Source organism: Narcine bancroftii, chromosome 1, assembly GCF_036971445.1.
Source record: "Narcine bancroftii isolate sNarBan1 chromosome 1, sNarBan1.hap1, whole genome shotgun sequence".
In the NCBI taxonomy this organism is placed as follows: Eukaryota; Metazoa; Chordata; class Chondrichthyes; order Torpediniformes; family Narcinidae; genus Narcine; species Narcine bancroftii.
In genome coordinates, this window is record NC_091469.1 from 374,899,593 (window position 1) to 374,921,937 (window position 22,345).

At 41.5% G+C, this 22,345-nt stretch overlaps 1 protein-coding gene across 7 annotated transcripts in view; it reads left to right on the forward strand.

The window, feature by feature from the left end:
• Window positions 1–22,345, forward strand: part of sycp2l (synaptonemal complex protein 2-like) — a 145,696-nt gene that overhangs the window by 20,995 nt on the left and 102,356 nt on the right. For all 7 annotated transcript variants that reach the window (XM_069913360.1, XM_069913359.1, XM_069913361.1 and 4 more), the window contains exons 7-13: window positions 1,024–1,076; window positions 7,983–8,028; window positions 9,929–10,033; window positions 10,885–10,945; window positions 12,538–12,686; window positions 12,808–12,867; window positions 20,590–20,736. In XM_069913360.1, coding sequence (XP_069769461.1) covers window positions 1,024–1,076; window positions 7,983–8,028; window positions 9,929–10,033; window positions 10,885–10,945; window positions 12,538–12,686; window positions 12,808–12,867; window positions 20,590–20,736 — 621 coding nt within the window. The remainder of the gene's footprint in view (window positions 1–1,023; window positions 1,077–7,982; window positions 8,029–9,928; window positions 10,034–10,884; window positions 10,946–12,537; window positions 12,687–12,807; window positions 12,868–20,589; window positions 20,737–22,345) is intronic.

Below are 22,345 nucleotides of genomic sequence, written 5' to 3' on the forward strand. Positions count from 1 at the left end.
TCCTTCAGTAATTTCTTCAAAATTTTCAGACTCAAGTATAATTAGAGAAATAGTAAAGATCTTTCTGACTTCTGTGAAGTTAGTTCAAAGGTGGATACAGGTTAAAAATAGTATATTTTATGGAGCAAAAACCAAAACGTGTTCACTCCATGAGCGCCACCTGGAGACCCCACCGGTCTTGTGCACAGATACCAAATCCTTCCAAAAGAAGCAAATTAAATGCGAGTTGCTTCTGATTGCACAATCAATTAAATTGCACACTTAAATAATTTAGTTCCAGAACTTTTGATGGACAAGGTGCAGAGGTTAGAATTGCTCATCAGGACCTGTTTAATTTAACTTCTTATTCTAATTCTCATTGCTTCTAGATCCTTAGTCATTGTAATGGGTCTGTCTCAAGTCCAGGGTTAAAACGATTTGGCATAGTATGATCTCTACGTAGTGTTCATTTGAATGAACACTATTGGAAGCTGAACAGTCAAGTGTACAGCAAGTCTGGTATTTAGAGCATGTGAAATGAAATTATTGTCCTATTGTGTTCAGCATCTGCTGCTTGGGAATCTAGCACTGATGGTTTAACATGTGAAGGTTGTTGATTTTTTTTTGCCGTTTATATATATAAAAAAAAATCCTCTGCAACCTAAAGAACCTGGGCTGCAAGATTAAAATCAGCCAAGTGCAGATCAGGCCACATTTGGGGAGGAAAATAAACTCTTGATGTTTCTGGTTGGAGGCATTTTTCCAGAATGAGTAAGAAGAGCGAGGATGCTTTTTAAGTGTGGGGAGGGTAGAGGTGATGTATTTGTTGGGATAAAACCTAGTGAATCACTGGAAGAAGCTGTAAGTAAAGGTTACCTTGTCAGTGTGTTAGAGAGTGAGAAATAAAGATTTTTGTCTGAAGAGAGACCCCTTTAGTTATTTTTGGTTGAAGTCTTGACATAAACCTAGGGAAAAACTGTTTTGCTTTACTCATTATTAATTTGTGAAAGCATCACTAAACTTGCATCTTTTTTAACATTCAAGGACTGTCGAAAATTTCTCAACCAATTGAATAGCAGCCTTTTTAATAAAAGAAGGTAGGATCCATTTATTTTATCCTGAAAAATATTTGTTCAATAAGTTGCTATGCTATTGTAAATATGTACAAAGCAGTTTTTTTTGTGCATAGCACTAAGCTAACCTGACTAGCATCAGTTCCACAAGCGTCATACATTCCAGCTGCAGGTTAGGCCACACTTGGAATATTCTGAAATTCTGGTCATCCCATCACAGGAAGGATGTGAAGACCTTGGAAAAGGTTGGAAATGGTTTGCTAGGATGTTTTGAAGGTATGATTTATGGGGAGAGATTTGGCAAATCGGAGGCTGAGGGGAGACCTGATACGTTTGCCATTGATTGGGTGGACAGTCAGAATCTTTTCCCCAGGTTAAGAGTGTAGAACATGCGTAAAAATGAGGATGGGGAGAGCTTAAAGGGGATGTATGGGAAAAATCTGTTAAACAATGAGTGGAGGGTGTCTGGAATGAGCTGCCAGGAATAGTGGTGGATGCAAAGAGTAGAATTTTAAGAAGCTTCTAGATTGATATATGAATAAGATGGTAGGATATCTATTGAGTATAAACAGCAGATCTTATTTTTTTTCTGGTATTGTGCATCTAAATCCCTGTCCTGTGTTGTAATGTTCCATCATTTGAAAGAAATGCCAAGCTTGTATTCAATCTGTCGAGTTGAGATCATTTCAATCTAAGGATGTTGAGCCATTTGTGGTGATAGATTAACAGATGCAATCTGGGTGTCCTGTTTATCAATTCACATTGGCCGCACTTTATTATCCACGTTCATTCCCTCCGGCAGACTTCCTGGTGCTCATCACACATGGAATGTGGTTTGGATCCTGCTGGTTGCACATTCTGCTCCATTTTAAAAAGATAACGTAAGATAACGTAACAATTACAGCACGGAAACAGGCCATTAGGCCCTTCTAGTCCGCACCGAACCAAACACCCCTTTCTAGTCCCACCTTCCTGCACAATGCCCATAACCCTCCATCTTCTTCTCATCCATATACCTGTCCAACCTTTTCTTAAATAATACAATTGACTCTGCCGCCACTATTTCTCCTGGAAGATCATTCCACACGGCTACCACTCTCTGAGTAAAGAAGTTCCCCCTCATGTTACCTCTAAACCTCTGCCCCTTAATTCTTAACTCCTGTCCTCTTGTTTTAATCTTTCCTCCTCTTAAAGGAAATAGTCTATCCACATCCACTCTGTCTATCCCTTTCATAATCTTAAATACTTCTATCAAATCCCCTCTCAATCTTCTACGCTCCAAAGAATAAAGACCTAATCTGTCCAATCTCTCCCTATACTCTAGATGCTTAAACCCAGGTAACATTCTGGTAAACCTTCTCTGCACTCTGTTTATATCCTTCCTATAATTAGGCGACCAGAACTGCACACAGAACTCCAAATTAGGCCGCACCAACATCTTATACAATCTCAACATCACCTCCCAACTCCTATATTCCATGCAATGATTGATAAAGGCCAGCATACTAAAAGCCTTCTTCACCACCCTATTCACGTGAGTTTCTACCTTCAGGGAACGATGTACCGTCACTCCTAAATCTTTCTGCTCTTCTGTATTCCTCAATGCTCTCCCATTTACCACGTATGTCCTATTCTGATTCTTCTTACCAAAATGAAGCACCTCACACTTATCAGCATTAAATTCCATCTGCCATTTTTCAGCCCACTTTTCTAAGCAGCCCAAATCCCTCTGCAATCCTTGAAAACCTTCTTCATTATCCACTATTCCACCTATCTTAGTATCGTCTGCATATTTACTAATCCAATTCACCACCCCATCATCTAGATCATTAATGTATATAACGAACAACAATGGGCCCAATACAGATCCTTGAGGCACACCACTGGTCACCGGCCTCCAACCTGACAGACAAGTATCCACTACCACTCTCTGGCCTCTCCCTTTCAGCCAATGTTCAATCCATTTGACTATCTCAAAATTTATACCTAAAGACTGCACCTTCCTAACTAACCTTCCATGTGGTACCTATCGAAGGCCTTACTGAAGTCCATATAGACAACATCCACTGCGCTACCCTCATCCACATTCCTCGTCACCTCTTCAAAAAATTCAATCAGATTGGTCAAACATGACCTTCCTCCCACAAATCCATGTTGAGTGCTCCTGATCAGACCCTGTCTATCCAGATGTTTATAAGTACTATCTCTAAGAATTTTCTTCATTAATTTACCTACCACAGACGTCAAACTTACAGGCCGATAGTTGCCAGGCTTCCTCCTTGAACCCTTTTTAAATAACGGAACCACATGCGCAATGCGCCAATCCTCCGGCACTATCCCCATATCTAATGACATTTGGAAAATTACCGCCAGAGCCTCTGCTATTTCCTCCTTCACTTCTCTCAATGTCCTGGGGAAGATCCCGTCTGGTCCCGGAGACTTATCCACCTTTATATTCTTCAAAAGCCCTAAAACTACACCTTTTGTAATCTCTATATTCCCCATATTTACCCAATTTGCTTTTTTTATCTCACATCTCCCAATATCCTTCTCCTTAGTGAATACCGAAGAAAAGAAACTGTTCAATATCTCCCCCATTTCTCTAGGCTCCACACACAGTTTTCCGCTCTGATTTTCTAAGGGACCAATTTTGTCTCTAGCTTTCCTTTTACCATTAACATATTTGTAGAACTCTTTTGGATTAGTTTTCACCCTGCTTGCCATAGTTTCCTCGTACCTTCTTTTAGCTTTCCTAATTCCTTTCTTAAGATTCCTCTTACATTCAATGTATCTTTCAAACATCTCCTTAACTCCATGCTTCTTATATTTAATGTTCGCCTCCCTTTTTCTTCGAACCAAGTTTCCAATATTCCTTGAAAACTACGGCTCTCTCAAACCTTTTGCCCCTCCTTTTAACCTAACAGGAACATAAAGCTTTTGCATTCTCAAAATCTGATCTTTAAAAGACTTCTATCTCTCTACTACATCCTGCCCATAAAACAAATTGTCCCAATGCACACCCTGCAAGTCCTTTCGCATCTCCTCAAATCTAGCTTTTCCCCAATCAAAAACCTCAACCCTTGGCCCTGACTTCTCTCTTTCCATAATGACATTGAAGCTGATGGCATTATGATCACTGGACCCGAAGTGCTCGCCAACACTAACCTCCGTCACTTGACCCATCCCATTTGCCAACAGTAGATCTAACACTGCTCCTTCTCTGGTCGGCACCTCTACATATTGTTGTAAAAAACCTATCTTGCACACATTTCACAAACTCTAATCCATCCAGTCCTTTCACAGAATGTGTTTCCCAATCTATATGTGGAAAATTAAAATCTCCCATAATTACAACCCTGTGCTTATCACAAATATCTTTTATCTCCCTACAGATTTGCTCCTCTAGGTCTTGGTCCCCTCCGGGTGGTCTATAATACACCCCTACAAGTGTAACCTCTCCTTTCCTACTCCTCAGTTCCACCCAAATAGCCTCCGTAGATGTGCCCTCTAATCTATCCTTCCTAGGCACCGCTGTAATATTTTCCCTGACAAGCAATGCAACCCCACCTCCTCTTTCCCCTCTGACTCTATCACACCTAAAACAACGAAACCCAGGGATATTCAGTTGCCAATCACATCCCTCCTGCAATCATGTCTCACTAATCGCTACCACATCATACTTCCAAGTATCAATCCACACCTTCAGCTCATCCACCTTTTTTACAATACTCCTGGTATTAAAATATATGAATTTCAGAGATTTCCCAATTTTTAATCCCTGTTTTCCCTCATCTTTAATAACAACATTATTTACTTTTCCTGCCAATTGCCCTTCATCTTCTTCCAGAGCATTTCCCTTCTCTATCACCTGCCCATCCATATTCAAATACTTACTACAAACTTTCTTTGTTTGCATTCTAACCTTCTCCTTACTGCTCTGTACTATTTTGTTCCCTCCCCCCAACCATTCTAGTTTAAAGGATCCTGAGTAGCCCTAGCAAATACCTCTGCCAGGATTCTGGTCCCCCTTGGATTTAAGTGTAACCCTTCCTTACTGTACAAGTCACATCTCCCCCAAAAAAGGTCCCAGTTATCCAGAAACTTAAAACCCTGCCCCTTACTCCACCCCTTCAGCCACGTGTTAATCCTCCACCTCATTCTATTTCTATTCACACTGTCACGTGGCACAGGGAGTAATCCAGAGATTACCCGCTTTGCGGTCCTTCTTTTTAACTCCCTACCTAACTGCCTGTACTCACTTTTTAGGACCTCTTCTCTATTTCTCCCTATGTCATTGGTACCTACATGTACCACGACCTCTGGCTCCTGTCCCTCCCACTTTAGGATATCTGGGACACGAGCAGCAGAGACTTAACCAACATTTCAGGCCTGAAATGAGTCTCCATTGGAATCATGCAGTGTTGAAATTGGCCTTCCTTCAACTTCTCCATAATCAAACAGTAGATACCCCACTGTATTAATCTCAACTCCCAGCACTGGATCATAGCCTGCGATGAATGAGCCATTCAAATGCTCTCCCAGATGCTGCTTAACTGTTGTAAGCAATCTGGCTTCAACCATTCTCTGGACACTCAGCCCTCTCTGTATGGAGAGGGTTCCACTTAGATCCCTTTATCCTAAATTTACAATGTCTATTTTTTTTTCTCTACCTCTGACATGGAGAGAATTCTTCTGCCCTATATCTATAATCATATAACAATTACAGCATGGAAACAGGCCAATTTGGCCCTTCTAGTCTGCACTGATCCAAGTACCCTCCTCTAATCCCACCTACCAGCATCCTGCCCATATTCCTCCATCCCCCTCCTATCCATATACTTATCCAACTCTTTCTTAAATGACAAAATTGACCCTGCCTCCACACCACCTTTCCCAGAAGCCCATTCCACACAGTAACCACTCTCTGAGTAAAGAAGTTCCCCCTCATGTTAATCCTAAACCTTTGCCCATCAACTCTCAACCTATGACTTCTTGAATCCATCTCTCCTTGTCGCAATGGGAAAAGCCTTTCCACATCAACTCTATCTAGCCCTCTCATCATCTTAAACACCTCTATCAAATCCCCTCTCAGCCTTCTACGTTCCAAGGAATAAAGACCTAATTTGCTCAATCTTTCGTTGTATTTCAGATGCTGAAACCCAGGCAATGTTTTTGTAAATCTTCTCTACACTCTCTCTATCTTGTTAATATCCTTCCTATAAATCGGTGACCAGAACTGCACACAGTACTCTAAATTTGGCCTCACCAAAGCCTTGTACAGTTTCATCATTACTTCCCAACTCCTATATACTACACACTGATTAAATAGGCAAGCATACTAAAGGCCTTCTTCACCACCCTATCCACATGCGCTCCTACCTTCAGGGAACAATGCACCATTATTCCTCGATCTTTCTGCTTCAATGCATTCTTCATTGCCCTCCCATTTACCACATATGTCTTGCTTTGATTATTCTTTCCAAAATGAAGCACCTCACACTTATCAGCATTAAACTCCATCTGCCATCTGCCCACTCCTCTAAGCAGTTTAAATTCCTCTGCAATCTTTGAAAACCCTCTTCATCATCCACAATTCCCCCTATTTTAGTATCATATGCATTTTTACTAATCCAATTTACTGACCCATCCTCCAGATCATTAATATATATGACAAACAGCAACAGTCCTAATACTGAACCCTGAGGTACACCACTTGTCACCGGCCTCCATCCTGACAAACAATTATCTACTACTACTTTCTAGACCTTCCTTCCAGCCACTGTTGAATCCATTTGACTATCACCAAATTTATACCCAAAGACTTAACCTTCCTAACTAACCTCCCATGCAGAACCTTATCGAAGGCATCACTGAAGTCCATATAGACAACATCCACTGCTCTACCCTCATCAACATTCATAGTCACCTCTTCAAAAAATTCAACGATTGGTCAAACACGACCTTCCATGCACAAATCCGTGTTGAGTGTCCCTGATCAGATCCTGTCCCTCCATATACTTATATATACCATCTCCAAGAACGTTTTCCATCAATTTACCTACCACAGACATCAAACTTACAGGTTGATAATTGCTAGACTTACTCCTCAAACTCTTTTTAAACAAAGGAACCACATGAACAATACGCCAATCCTCCGGCACTATACCCGTCTCTAATGACATTTGAAAAATCACTGCCAGAGCCTCCGTTATTTCCTCACTAACTTCTCTCAAGGTCCCGGGGAAAATCCTGTCAGGATTATGCTCCTCATAATTCATCATACCTCAATCATGTTCCCTCTGAAACTCCTCTGCTTCAAGGAGAATAGATCTAGCCCCTCCAGTCTCTCTCATTAGAGAGAGCAGGGGTTGGCTATCTGGGCCATTGAACCTGCTCACCTATACAACAAGATCGTTGCTGATCTGGCCATAGACTCAGCTCCACACCTGCCTATTCCCTGTGACTCTAAATCTCCCCTATTCTTCAGAGATTTATCTATCTGGGTCTGGAATACATTTAATAATGAAGCCTCTTATAGCTGGTTAGGCTCACTGAACTCAATCCCAAATAAGGTCCTGGTTAATCCTCTGTCCCCCCCCACTCCAGCCCCATCACATATTCTGGCTCTGAATTTCCTTATTCACCTGTTCTCCATCTCTTGCATGGTTGTATGATCACTTGAAAATGTAAGTCAAAGTATTGGAACTCTGGAACTGAAGATGTGAAAATATCAGCCTTTGTTCCATTGAATGGCTTACAATTACAAGGCCTACTCTTGTGGCCATGTTGTAACAGCTTAAATGAAACGCTCACTGAAGAATCTGACGTGAGAAATACAAAACTTGAGGCCAAGATGGGTAACTTGCTGACTTTTGTACCCACCTTGGGTTGTGATCTTTTTCATTTTAATTCTCCATTTGTTTTTTGCAGAGTCTACACCTATCCATGCAACTCTGCTTTCCTTGATCTAAATGAGGTAAGGGTGCTTTATCTTTAAATAATCTAGTATAATTAAGCCAGACTAACTTTTGGGTAAAGTCATTTTTTTTTTAAATTGAGTCTGTGTTTCAGTATTTGTCTTTCAGACTTGAGGTTGAGTGATAATTTGGAATACATTGAACAATCAAGTTTCTATCTCATTTAGCTACTTTTGGGCATCCAGGAGGTTTGACTGGGTCTTCTCATGACTACTCCCTGTGCCATTCTCTATGCTTTGTTGCATGGAGCTTGATCCAGATTGTGCTAAAGTTGTCCATGTTCTGGAGCTCCCTGAATTGATTTGTTTATTGCTGTGTGCATTGCTTGCTGTTCAGTTAAGTTAACTTATCGTTGTGTGTAACAGGTAGTGGAAAATAAATGGTACTAAGAGTAGAGAAAGAGAGTAGAACTGTTGTAGCAGTTGTAAAGGGAGAATCTGTTGGGAACAATGCACAGAAAAATGCCACAATCCAACACTTTTTGTTCTCCTGTCCTCTTAATCTTATCCACTGATGCCATCTTGCCTGTGGGTCTGTGCTCCTCCCCCTGACCCCTCTCTCCACCATTTTATTCAGGCACTTGCTTGCTTTAAGCTCGTAGCCTTATGAAGGCCTCAAGCCTGAAATGTTGGTTAAGTCTCTGCTGAACGAAGAACAGTGCAGGACCTGCTGAGTTTCTTCAGCTATTTTGTGTATTCAATTACAATGACAGTGTCTGCAGATTTTATTGTTTAACCCATCTTTTTTGTTGCAGTTCTGTTCTAAGGCTGCTACACCTAACTATGATCCCATTGTCGGCTTTTTATCCTTCTATCTCTGGTGTCTCATTCCTGAATACTTTATTATCTTTTTTTATTGTATTTATTGTACCTTTTTAATTCAATTAATTATACCATTGTCATTGTTTAATTTCCAGTTGCTGTTTAGCTGCAGCAAGCAAGTATATGGCAATAAATTTGTTATCAGCTTAATTTCTCACCATTATAAGACCCCAACTTCCCCCACTGCCAGGTTCTGGTCTCGAGCTGTGAGGTGGCCTTTGCAGCTCCATCCATGGTCCCGCTGGTGACCTCTACACAGCACTTATCTACAAACCAAGTCTCAGCCTAGAGTTTGCAGATGCTATTTTGTCTTTGCCCACACTGCAGGTGTTAGGTGAGATTGACCAGGTGTTTGGTAGTCAAGATCATTGCCTTGTGTGTATTCATTTGATCGCAGCCTTGAATCTGGGCAGTGTTTCATCTTGTGTTCATATGTGTGAGTTCTTAGACAACACATGGATGGAGGAAGGAAAAGGTTCTTTACTTTAAAGCTGTTATAAACAGCACTTGAGGCAGGCCATGAGGCTGCATGCCTCCATTACAGTTACAGCATATAGTGTGTCAGCCCCCTGCTGGCAGTCAAGTCTAATCAAACAGTAAGGCATTGCTAGTTGCATGGCAAACATGATCACTTTCATTACAGGTAGTTTAGAAGTAAAGTTAAGCTTTTGGTTTGTAGCGCATGACATTACTGTCAAAGAATGATTTATATCTCTTGTATTTTAATGCTTTTGATTTGTATCTCAATGCTAAAGCTTTTGCTTTTAATATATTACAAAATGCAAAGTTTTGCAGTTTATGATCAGAATATTCAATTTTAAATGTGTAAAAAGGAAAAAATATGTTAATTTTATCAACTTTAATGGCATTGAGTCTTCAAATGCCTCCTGATATTTAATGTCCAATTTCTGCTGCTTCGATGATTCAGGATTTCCAGAATGCTGCAGTTTCTTTAGCTATGGTAAAATGATCCTTGTTTCGGATCTCCACCAGTGTGTTACAGCAGATGGATAGATCTTCTGCTTAGGGGATGTGTAGGTGAATTGGATGCAAGTGCACTTTCATCTTGTCTTTGCAGTTGAAAATGCCAGTTGACGATAAACTGGAGAACTTCTGGATTGATTTCAACCTGGGAAGTCGCAGTGTGACTTTTTTCATTAAAGATGATGTCCAATGTTGTGCGGTAAGAACAGATCTGATTCAACATAACTGTGTTGTAAAGTTAAATCGGCAGTGTTTAGTGACCATTTGGTGCTCCTGAGTCCCAGTTTGGTGTTTGGACTTTCCCACTGTGTGACCTCATGAATTTCTCATTGGGGCTTCTGTTTCTTCCCATTACCTCAAGCACATTCACTATTGGCCATTGCAAATTGCAGCTGGTGTAGATTCCTAGCTAAAAGAAGAGTCATTTGCGTTGAAAGGCATGCATTAGAGTTACAGGACTAAAGTGGGATAAGGAGAAAGGGACTAATGCAATTACTCAAAGAGAAGCCAGCAGGGATCTGATGAGCAGAATGGCTACTCAACTAACTTTTTCATTTCTGTATACATTGTTGACATCTGCTACACTCTTTCTGTCTGATATGCTGTTCTCAATGATGCTCGTAGTATGAGAGGGTGTACACAAAGTGAATGGCCAGTCCTTGTATCCAGGTGAGGGGATCTAAAACTAGACAACACAGGTTTAAGGTGAGAGTGGAAAGATTTAAAGGGGGACCTGAAGGGCAATGTTTTCCACCCAGAGGTGTGGGTGTGTGGAACAAGCTGCTAAAGGAAGTGGTAGAGGTGGGTACAATTAGCAGTGTTTAGAAGCCATTTGGATAGTATGTAAATAGGATGGGTTTTGAGGGATGTGGGCCAGATGCAGGCAAATGGGACTAGTCTGGTCAGCATGGATAAATTGGGCCAAAGGGCTGTATAACCATATGATTCCATTGGCTTTGCTTTTGCCCTTCTCTGAGTCCATGAGTTAATATGCAGTTTTATACCTGGCAGAGATTGGTTTGAATTTCAAAAGTTTTAATTTTTTTCTAGTCTGACCTGTGGGAGACTGTCAGTTTGCCATCTGAAGGAGTCAAAAATTTTGCTGTGGAAGGTAACACAAAACTTTTGAATTTTAAAAATAATTCATGGTTAGTAAACACTTCATTTTTATCCCATTTTTATCATCGCCTTTGACCCAGTAATTCACATGAGGTATGATATCCGGATACCCACTTTTAAAGAGGTTCTATGAAGGAAAGGCGTGAAGAGAATCTGCATCGCAGGAACCTGACCTATGTGAGGGATGATGTGGGGCAGAGAGATCAGCACCCCTCAAAGACCAGCATAAGGACAAGGCCATTAAAGGGTGATGCATCTTATGGGGCGGAGAGAGATTGTTGGTAAAGAGGGTTGAAGTCCCAGGTTTAAGATTGCACTTGTTAAATGTGAAGGGTGGTGGGATGGTACTGTGCACGCAGCATCAGGGCTAGAAATGGAAGCTACAGCAAAAGCCTTCCAATATTTTGCTCCTAAATCATGCCCTCACTATTGTGTGTAAACATGGCCATCAATGTGGACACATCTTGCAGTGGTGTGATCAATTAATTTGTTTTTATGGTTTGACAATAGATGTCATACAAAGGTTTCCTCCTACTTGCCAAAGATTTGCAAGTAGATTAATTTGGATGTTGAAAATTACATTTTTTTTGAAGATTCAATGCAGAAATAGGCCATTCCAGTCTATATCAACCAAATACACCCATGTGACCTATTAATTACACACCCTGTATGTCTTTGGATCGTGGGAGGAAACCAGAGAACATGAGGGAAACCCATGCAAGTTATGGGAAGAACATACAAACATCTTCTAGGCAGCAGCCTATTCAAATTAATCACGCAAATCTGCAGACACTGTGGTTGAAGTAAAAATACACAATGCTGGAAAACTCAGCAGGTCAAACAGTGTCCTTTATATAGCAAAGGCTTGAGCCCTCCATCAAGGAATGGGAAAATGTCAGTAGGCATCTGAACAAAAGAGTAGGGGGAGGAGGAAAGGGGTGGTTGCAAGGCAGGAGGCGATGGGTAGGAAGGGAGGGGACAGCAGACACCAAGGGGAGGAGGGATGGCTTGGTGAAGGGAGGGGGAGGGAGGAGAACTGTGAAGGGGAGAGGAGAGCATGTTAGTGGAAACTGGAAAAATCAATGTTAATCCCATCTGGCTGGAGAGTGCCCAGACAGAATATTCAAACCCAGGTCACTGGAGCAGTTACAGTGTGCTAGCTGCTGTGCTAACTATGCTCAGGGTTGCAATGCTATTTTTTTTTAGAAACTGGAGCTCAACAAAAATGGCAACAAGGAGGTGCCCGGACCAGTTCCACGAGGTGCTGGTTCTGAAGCAGAACTCCGGCAGCACTGCACCCCTGACTGTGCCACTCTGCAATGTGTAGGTTAATAGTAAAAGGGTCAGAGGAAATGATACTTGTGTGTGTAAAAGAGAGAATAAGTTGAAAAGATGCAGGGAAATGAAGAGAGATGTATGGGACTGGTGGTTCCATTCTTAGATGCTGGCATGTAGCCAGTGGGCCAAATGGCCAAATGTGCCTGATATTGCACCAGTTAATTTGAACATCATGACACCTGCAGATTGTACTGGAGTAAAGTTGCCATTTTCTGTTCCTAAAATGCATTCTCTCCAATTTTGCAGAAGTTAATGCTGCTATAATTCTCATTATAAACTTGAAAGGAATGCTGTTGGTTAATAAAAGGGAAGGAAAGAAGGTGAAAATCTATTTTGACTCTGCATTTGATATTCTGAATGCCACCAAGCTGGTTTATGGAGAGGAGAAAATGCTGGCAAGTCTTTCCAATCGAAATCATATTGGTGCGGTGATGGGAGGTGAGGACTTGTTGGACTATGAGTTGATGAGCATGGAGTTGAAGGTCTCATCCTTTTCTACAAATACTTGAATTTCAGAAATTTCCCTTACCCTCTGAGGACTCTCTACAGAAGACCACAGATGTTGCCACAAAAGAGGTATGGTCAATGTTATTAAATATTTAAGACTGTGGTTCTCAACCTTTTTCTTTCCACTCCCATACCACTTTAAGTAATCCCTATGCTATCAGTGTTCTGTGATTAGTAAGGGGTTAGTAAAGTGGTATGTGAGTGGGAAGTGAAGGTTGAGAATCACTGCTCTAGACCCAATTGTTACTGAAATATTTTGCTTGAGAAAAATTGCCATTGGCCATTTCCTTTGGAGTTATGAAACTGTGCACATAACAAGTCAATGAGGTATGATTAAAACAGTGGATTTAAAACGTTTTCTTTCCACCCACATGCCACCTTAAGTAATCCCTTACTAATCACAGAGTTCCTATGGCATAGGGAATACTTCAAGTGGTATGTGAGTGGAAAGGAAAAGGTTGAGAACTACTGATCTAAGGTTATCATTACCTTTTACCAAGATTCAGTGATTGACCTCTCACCACCAATCCTGCTGGAATTGACCCCACTACTTGTAGGTGGACATCATGAACAGTGAGGACTGACAGAACCTTCAAGGTGTAACAAATTTTAGACCCTGCTCTTGTGACACCTTTTTTTCCCCCAGTTTCCATTTAACTTTTCAAAGCCTTCCCCACTGTGGGCTTTTTCTGAATATTCCAGCCAGAGATTTGCCTTTATCTGAAACCAAATCTCATGAATCTTGCATTGAGATTTCTGTGATGTGCCAGGCTTGTCTTTTCCCATGTGTTGACAATTGCACAGTTAAAGATTGTCACTTTCAAAGAGGCTGGAGGGTGACTTTATCCATTCTCCTCATGATTTTATAACATTTTATAAAGTGAATGTTTGCAGTTTTTCTCCAGGGTAGACTATTCTAGAAGTTGAGGGCATATTTAAGGGAGGCTGGAGAATAGAATCCGAGGGTTAAAAGGGAAAGATTTAGGAAGGATGTGAAAGGAAACTTTTTCCACTTAGTGGGTATCTGGAACAAGCTGCCAAGGGAAGCCACAGCAGTGTATTTTTTGACATTGAAATGCATTTTGATAGATTTAAGGGATAGAAAGATATGGACAAAATGCAGGCAAATGGGATGAGTCCAGAATGCCAACTTTGTCAGTTTGAAGTCAAGGTTTTGTGCCCCAATTGACTGTCCATTTCTCTCCATGGTTGACTCCCTGCAGGCTCGACAGGCTTATTGGCTTAATTATGCTCCTATGTCTTATGGTCTTTAGATCCTGCCTGATTCTCTATCCCTCCCACTTAGAACCACAGAACATAAGAACACAGAAACAGACCCTTTAGCCCTTCTAGTTTGTGCCAAACTATTTTTCTGCCCCGTCCCTCTGATCTGCACCCAGCCTGAAGTCCTCCAAACCTCTCCCATCCATGTACCTGTTCAAATTCTTCTTAAATGTTAAAATTGAGCCTGTATACATCACTTCAGCTAGCATCTTGTTCCATGTTCCTGCCACTCTGTGAAGAAGTACCCCCTAATATTCCTCCTAAACTTTTCCCCTTTCACTCAGGGTGCAATGCTGTGCAGCTCCGACACCTCTGTTTTAAAAAACAACATGGGAATTTAACAATGGCCACATATTAAATACAGACGGGGTCACCACTCGCTCTCAATTATACAATGCCAAATACAATATGGTGGGCACCAAGACCATATCTCGTGTGACCTCCTTTTCACCATTTATTTTGATGCATCGGCACCCCTACCATCATTTTTGTAGAGCTCCGGCACCTAAATAATTAGCACTGCACTCCTGCCCTTAACTTGGTTTGTATCACACCTACCCTCAGTGGAAAAAGCCTACAACATTTACTCTGTAGATACCCCTCGTAAATTTGGACCGCCCTCGTAAATTTGGACCGCCCTCGTAAATTTGGACCGCCCTCGTAAATTTGGACCGCCCTCGTAAATTTGGACCGCCCTCGTAAATTTGGACCGCCCTCGTAAATTTGGACCGCCCTCGTAAATTTGGACCGCCCTCGTAAATTTGGACCGCCCTCGTAAATTTGGACCGCCCTCGTAAATTTGGACCGCCCTCGTAAATTTGGACCGCCCTCGTAAATTTGGACCGCCCTCGTAAATTTGGACCGCCCTCGTAAATTTGGACCGCCCTCGTAAATTTGGACCGCCCTCGTAAATTTGGACCGCCCTCGTAAATTTGGACCGCCCTCGTAAATTTGGACCGCCCTCGTAAATTTGGACCGCCCTCGTAAATTTGGACCGCCCTCGTAAATTTGGACCGCCCTCGTAAATTTGGACCCCCCTCGTAAATTTGGACCCCCCTCGTAAATTTGGACCCCCCTCGTAAATTTGGACCCCCCTCGTAAATTTGGACCCCCCTATCAAATCTCCTCTCTTCTATATTCCAGGGAATAGAAGTCCTAACCTGCCTAACCTTTACCTGTAAATAAGTTTCTGAAATCTTGGCAACATCTAAGTAAATCTTCTCTGCACTCTTTCTATCTTATAGATATCTTTTCTGTAGTTATGTGACCAAAACTGCACCAAATACTCCAAATTTGGCCTCAGTAATGTTTTATACAACTTTCTAGCACCACTATGGTGACTCTACAACTCCCAGGAAGCATTGAACTGGCCATGTGACATCAGGGCGTGATGATATCAGCGCATGTCGGGCGCGTGATTCTGGCTTTTAAAAGGTTGCACAGGAGATGTAGAGTAAATCAATTTGATTCACTCTAAAAACATCTTGTGTGGTTATTTAGTCGTGTCCACTGTGATTCCAGTTGCCACAATTTGGTGACCCCTGTCGAGTCCAAAAACATAATTTTGGACGAACATGAACTCTGCAGCTGTTGCTGTGAAGCTACCACCTTTCTGGACAACTGAGCCTGAACTGTGGTTCCACGTTGAAACACAATTTCACCTTTGCAAAGTTGAATTGGATACCACTCATTATTACCATCTTGTCAGTGCCCTGAACCAGGCTGTCGCTAAGAGGGTTGGCAACTTCTATGGGATCCACCTCATATCAGTAAGTATGGCACTTTAAAAGTATTTTATTACATGTATATGTTACTTCCCGTAGGGAAAGGGCAGCCAATGGGTTAGGAGACCGTGCCCATTCAGAACTAATGGATAAAATGCTGTTCCTGGCAGCAGGCGAAAGGCCCAATATATCATTTGAGAAGCTCTTTTTAGAGCAAATGTCAGATGATGTTAGGCTCTTGTTATCCAAGTTTTCCTTTGAAGACCCAAGGGCTGTAGCAGCGGAAGCAGACATTCTATGGCTGGCTAAAGAGCACAGCAAGGAAAGACAAGTCTAAACAACCAACCTCTCTGATATTGACCCCGTGTCACACTCTCGTGCCCTTTGCCCATCACTCCCTACAAGCAGGTAACACCCCAAAACAAGCAAGCAGCCTGTGGACACCTCATCTTGGTGTTATTACCATAGGCATTGGGGAGTAAATGCCCGCAAGTCCCTTCAACTCTGCTTGTTTGTGGGAATGCCCAAGCCAACCACCAGTAAGGGCTGTGGTGCTTGGCGAGAAACCTGCAAGCCTACTGCATGTTTGGGACCAGTTGTCCCAGCGAAAATTCCTGGTGGACTCAAGTTCAGAAATTAGAGTATTTCCACCCACTGGTTTTGACACATGCCATCCTACCCTGGACCTGCAACTATGAGCAGTTAACAGTTCCAACATTTTAACACCAGGAAGATGAATGTCAAGTTCGAGAATCGTCTCTACGCTTGGCTATTTATTATAGCAGCAGTATCCTGAGCCTTTTCTTTGGGCTCATTAATTCCTCATTGACTTAAAAGGGTGTCAGCTAATAGATGGAACTACTCTTCAGACTATTTCTCTGCAGATGCCTATACCCCTGCTCTGCATCCTCAAACATGTAAACCAGTAGAGGAATTCTCCAACCTGTTGAAAGATTACTACTCTACAAATTTCTGCCTCTACTGCAAAGCACAGTGTTACTCACTGCATTTGTACTGAGGACCTGCCTATCCATGCTAAAGTGTGTTGCTTGCCTCCAGAGAAGCTGCGTTTAGCTAAGGAAGAATTTGCCAAGATGGAGGAACTCGGTGTAATTCGTAGGTCCGACAATCCCTGGGCATCTCCATTACATAGGGTCCTGAAGCACATTGGAGGTTGGTGACCTTGTGGAGATTACAGGCATCTCAATTACACTACCATCCCAGATTGTTATCCGATACCTCATATTCAGGATTTCTCAGCTAATTTTCATGGAGCGAAGATTTTCTCCAAAATAGACTTGATGCGTGGCCATCACCAAGTTCCAGTAGAGCCAGAAGACATTCCAAAAATAGCAATAATTACCCCATTTGGGTTGTTTGAATTTTTTTCAAAAGCCATTTGGATTAAAGAATGCCACTCAAACTTTTCAATGGGTGATGGATGACCAATGTCTTCATTTACCTCGACGACATTTTAGTAGCCAATGGGACTAAGGAAGAACCCTTGGAACATCTTTGTACACTTTTTGTTTATCTTTAAAAGTTTGGACTGACCATCAATCCAGATAAATTTGTTTTTTGACAAGAAATTATTTATTTCTTGGGCATAGGATTGATTACTCAGGAAGGCATTCAAGTTGAGGAGGCCCTTACCAAAAGCTCAAAACCTGCTACAGTTAAAAGCCTGTAGAAATTATTTGGAATGGTGAATTTTTACCATCGGTTTCTTCCGGGAACAGCTCATATCATGAAGCCTCTTTTTGATTTACTGCCCAGAAATGCCAGAACCATCGATTGGACTGAAGAGGGAAACAACACCTTCTTGAAGTTGAAAGATTTGCTGACTCATGCCAGTATGCTCAGCTACCCAGTTTTAAATGCAGCCACCACCCTTTCTTCAGACACTTCCAGTATGGCCATAGGAGGTACACTTCATCAATAACGTCAATGGGCAATGGAAACAGTTAGCATTCTTCAGCTGCCATCTTCGTGAAGCAGAGAAGAAATGCAGTGCTTTTGATAAGGAGCTTTTGGCCATTTACTTGTCTATTCGACACTTCCATTATTTTTTTGGAGGGCAGAGATTTTACTATATACACTGACCACAAGCCCTTAACATTTGCATTTTCCAAAGTTGCAGAGCCCTGGTCAATGCGACAACAAGGACAATTATCATTCATTTCAGAATTTTCCACAAAAATAGTATCTTTTCTGGAAATATGATGTAGTAGCTGATGCACGTCCCACTCTGCTCCACTCGAGGTTTTGTCTGTCGAATAAAGTATTGACTACACAGCTTTTGCTGTGGCCCAAGAACATTACCATGAGTCAAATGGTTTTCAGACTGCAATCACGCACCTGCAATTGAAAGATTTCTAGTTTGGAGTTGATGACAAACTACTCATCTGTGATACACCCACGTCCAGTAGTTCTGGTGTCATGAAAATGTTGCATATTATACTCACCACCATCGATTAGATTGACCGTTTGTATGGTTTTGGACGGGTTCGTGTGGCATGATCTTAAAAAAAAGATGCTATCTAAATGGCCTGCCAAAAAGCAAAAGTTCTGTGGCATATTAAGGCACCACTGCAGTCCTTTCTGGCAGTAACTCGGCGTTTTGCTCATGTACATGTGGACATTGTTGGTCTGCTTCCTGTTTCAAGAGGATCCTATTATCTTTTTTACAGCAATAGACATGTTTATGAGGTGGCCCGAGGCCGTGCCTATGGTAGATGCTACTGCAGTTCTTGTGTTTCTTGAGATAAAAAGGGTTCTTCTTTTGGTGATTTGAAATACTTTGGTCACTCCAGCTGCAAGGGAAACAGTCCTTTCAATAGTCCTCTCATTTTCTCTGATTCCATTCCAGACTCTCTACATTGTTACCTTGACATACTCCAAATGTGCAACATTTCTCCCCCTTTTGTACGTGTTGATAAATTTGAGGATGGCCAGGCTGAGGCAGCCTTATCCAAGTTTCTGACCATCTTCAAAGATGTACTTATGCACATCTCCTGTTCCTTTTGTTTTTCCAGCCTTAAATATTTCCAAAGCAACATCCAAAACAAAATACTGCCCCCTTCCTGATGTAATTTTGTAAATTTTGATCATCATTCTTTAAAGAATGTTGCAAGAGTTTTAACCTTGCAGACTTTGGTATCTCATGCTTTCCATTTCTATACTGTTATGGAGTAAGTTAATACAATTATGGAATAAAATGTATCTTAAGGGGTAAGGTTAGATTGTGGGGGTTTAGGTATCAGTTTACATTCCACAAGCGACATTAACTTCACAAAAAGATATCTCATTTGAAATGCAAGAGCTAAGCCTAAGTGTGGAATCCATGTTTGCCATTGACTTTACAGAAACCATGAAGAGTGCCTGTGAAGACTTCACAAGTGGGTGTTAATTGAACTGATGTTGTAGAATTGAAATGGACTATTGTCTTTTAAAGAACAATATGTCTGAACAGGTGCCCAGGCTCAAAAACTGAAAATCTGTTGCTATTAAGACTGGTGCCAGAAGTTTAAATTGCTGGTTGAAGGGGTCATGTGGCTTTCCAGAGAGAGAGAGAGAGAGAGAGAGGGAGAGAGAGTTTTACTGCCGCAGCTTCGTGGTGAAGGCTGCAAAATTGGGAGACTTGGTAAAGACCCCATTGGAAGACTGGCTTTGAGTTCCAAGCTCAGCCTATTCTAAACCCTTGTAGTCAATTACAAGAGAATGAGGCTGGTTATTATGTTTCGCCTGAAATATGGGAAAAGGAAGAACTCTTTACAGTAACCTGAAAGAAGAGGTTACCTTTTGGAAAAATACATGAGGGAGAAAATTTCTTCAGTAATTCACTGAAGTGGGTGATTGAATGAGATCAGTTTGTGTCCAACGAATATCTCTCTGAAACCACCAAAGATCTTTATGAGTGGTAACAATTTAAATTAAAGCACCATAGCCTGGTGAAGATCATAAATGTTAAATTCTGTGCACAGTTTGGAAATTTGGCTGTTACCAGTGAACTTGGAGAAGTGAAAAGTGAATGACTGAACAATGAACTTTCCTGAAGACATAACATTACAAACATGTGCTTAGAATTAGAAGGGGGTTAAGTTAATAGTAATTATTTAAATATTAATCTTATTATTATGTTTGAAGAAAATTAAAAACATTTTTGTTTAAGTAACCATTGTCTTGGTGAATTTCTGTTGGTGCTGGTTCATAACAATAGATCTGATAGAGGAGGGGGTAGAAATATTACAGGGATCGATGTAATCAGGATTGAAACAGTTAATAGCATAACGTTACGAGGGAATTTGCCTGGCAGAAGAATTTTCCTCTTTGCTGTATTTTAGATATTTTGCTTCAAATATACACTAAGGCAGCCATTCTCAAAGTATATTTAAGTAAAAGCTTCACATAACATAATTCAGTATTCTTTGTGTTTTTTATGTTTTTGGTAGGACAGAAGTAATGGCAGAAACCAAAGCTTGATTGCTTCACAGGGAAGGTGACCCGTAAACTTTAGGCAGAGTCCTTAGGGGTGGGGTGCAAAGCTAGAAAAATTGAGGGAGGCTGATCTAAGGAGAAAAAAAAATTCCTTCCATAAGCACATTACAGAAAATGCTATCAACATTCAATGTGTGCCCCTCCCTTTACTAAAAGCTGTATAATTTTCATTTTTAATCAGGCAATTCTATCATGTTCTCTGTTTTAATACGAATCTTGATCTATTAATTTGGGAGATGTTGCTTCATTTTTGTGACCATTAAACTTCATTTTTTTAAACAAATAGATGAATGTGAAGAGTTCCACAGCAGAAACGTCTGAAGTAGTGCCTGCTGTCAGTGATGGGGAACTCGATAAGAACGTTATCCAAATGTGTGCTGAAGAACAAAGGTGCAACAGTGATATGGAGAGAGAACACCTCAAACCGTTAAAGGTGTGCATTGTTTCTGAGTTTGGGCAATTTGTTTTCAGCAAGGCATTTCTACAAAGTTGTGTTTTGATGTTTTTTTATTAGATTTATGGAGGGATAATGTTCACGTCAGCTGCAGGCTCGTTTGTGGCTGACAAGTCTGATGCGGGACAAGCAGACACGGTTGCAGCGGTTGCAAGGGAAAATTGGTTGGTTGGGGTTGGGTGTTGGGTTTTTCCTCCTTTGTCTTTTGTCAGTGAGGTGGGCTCTGCGGTCCTCTTCAAAGGAGGTTGCTGCCCGCTGAACTGTGAGGCGCCAAGATGCATGGTTTGAGGTGATATCAGTCCACTGGTGGTGGTCAATGTGGCAGGCACCAAGATTTTTCTTTAGGCAGTCCTTGTACCTCTTCTTTGGTGCACCTCTGTCACAGTGGCCAGTGGAGAGGTCACCATATAACACGATCTTGGGAAGGCGATGGTCCTCCATTCTGGAGACGTGACCTACCCAGCGCAGTTGGATCTTCAGCAGCGTGGATTCGATGCTGTCGGCCTCTGCCATCTCGAGTACTTCGATGTTAGGGATGAAGTCACTCCAATGAATGTTGAGGATGGAGCGGAGACAACGCTGGTGGAAGCGTTCTAGGAGCCGTAGGTGATGCCGGTAGAGAACCCATGATTCGGAGCCGAACAGGAGTGTGGGTATGACAACGGCTCTGTATACGCTAATCTTTGTGAGGTTTTTCAGTTGGTCGTTTTTCCAGACTCTTTTGTGTAGTCTTCCAAAGGCGCTATTTGCCTTGGAGAGTCTGTTGTCTATCTCGTTGTCGATCCTTGCATCTGATGAAATGGTGCAGCCGAGATAGGTAAACTGGTTGACCGTTTTGAGTTTTGTGTGCCCGATGGAGATGTGGGGGGGCTGGTAGTCATGGTAGGGAGCTGGCTGATGGAGGACCTCAGTTTTCATCAGGCTGACTTCCAGGCCAAACATTTTGGCAGTTTCCGCAAAACAGGACGTCAAGCGCTGAAGAGCTGGCTCTGAATGGGCACTATAATCTACATTTAACAAAGATATAGGACGATAAGAAGCTACCTGTAAAAGATCTTTATCTTTTTTTGGTATAACTGTAATTACAGCATTAGAACAAGACTCAGGTATTGAAAAGTATCATAAAGTTGTTGAATTACATTCTTAAATAAAGAAGATATATCAACATAAAAAGTCTTGTAAAACTCAATAGAAAAACCATCTCCACCAGGCGCTTTTCCATTTGGCATATCTTTTATAGCCATTTCAATTTCACTATCCGTAAAAGGTTTATCTAACTCTTGTCTATCTTCTTGTGAGTATGATAAAAAAAAGGATTGTAAACACCAGAGGACCTTTGTATAAGGTCAGGAGAGGAAAGATTAAGGGAGATGTAAGGGCTAAGCATTTTCTCAGAGTGGTGGATGCCAAGCCAGAATTTATTGTTTATTTGAGAAAACAAATTGAGGATTTCATTGCTAATAATGTTCACTCTGTTTCTGATCAGTTTGTTTTGTGGGACGCAATGAAAGCTTTTTTATGAGGTCAAGTTATCAGTTATGCATCTAAACTGAAGAAAGAGAGAGTTAGAGAAACTGAGGATTTGGAG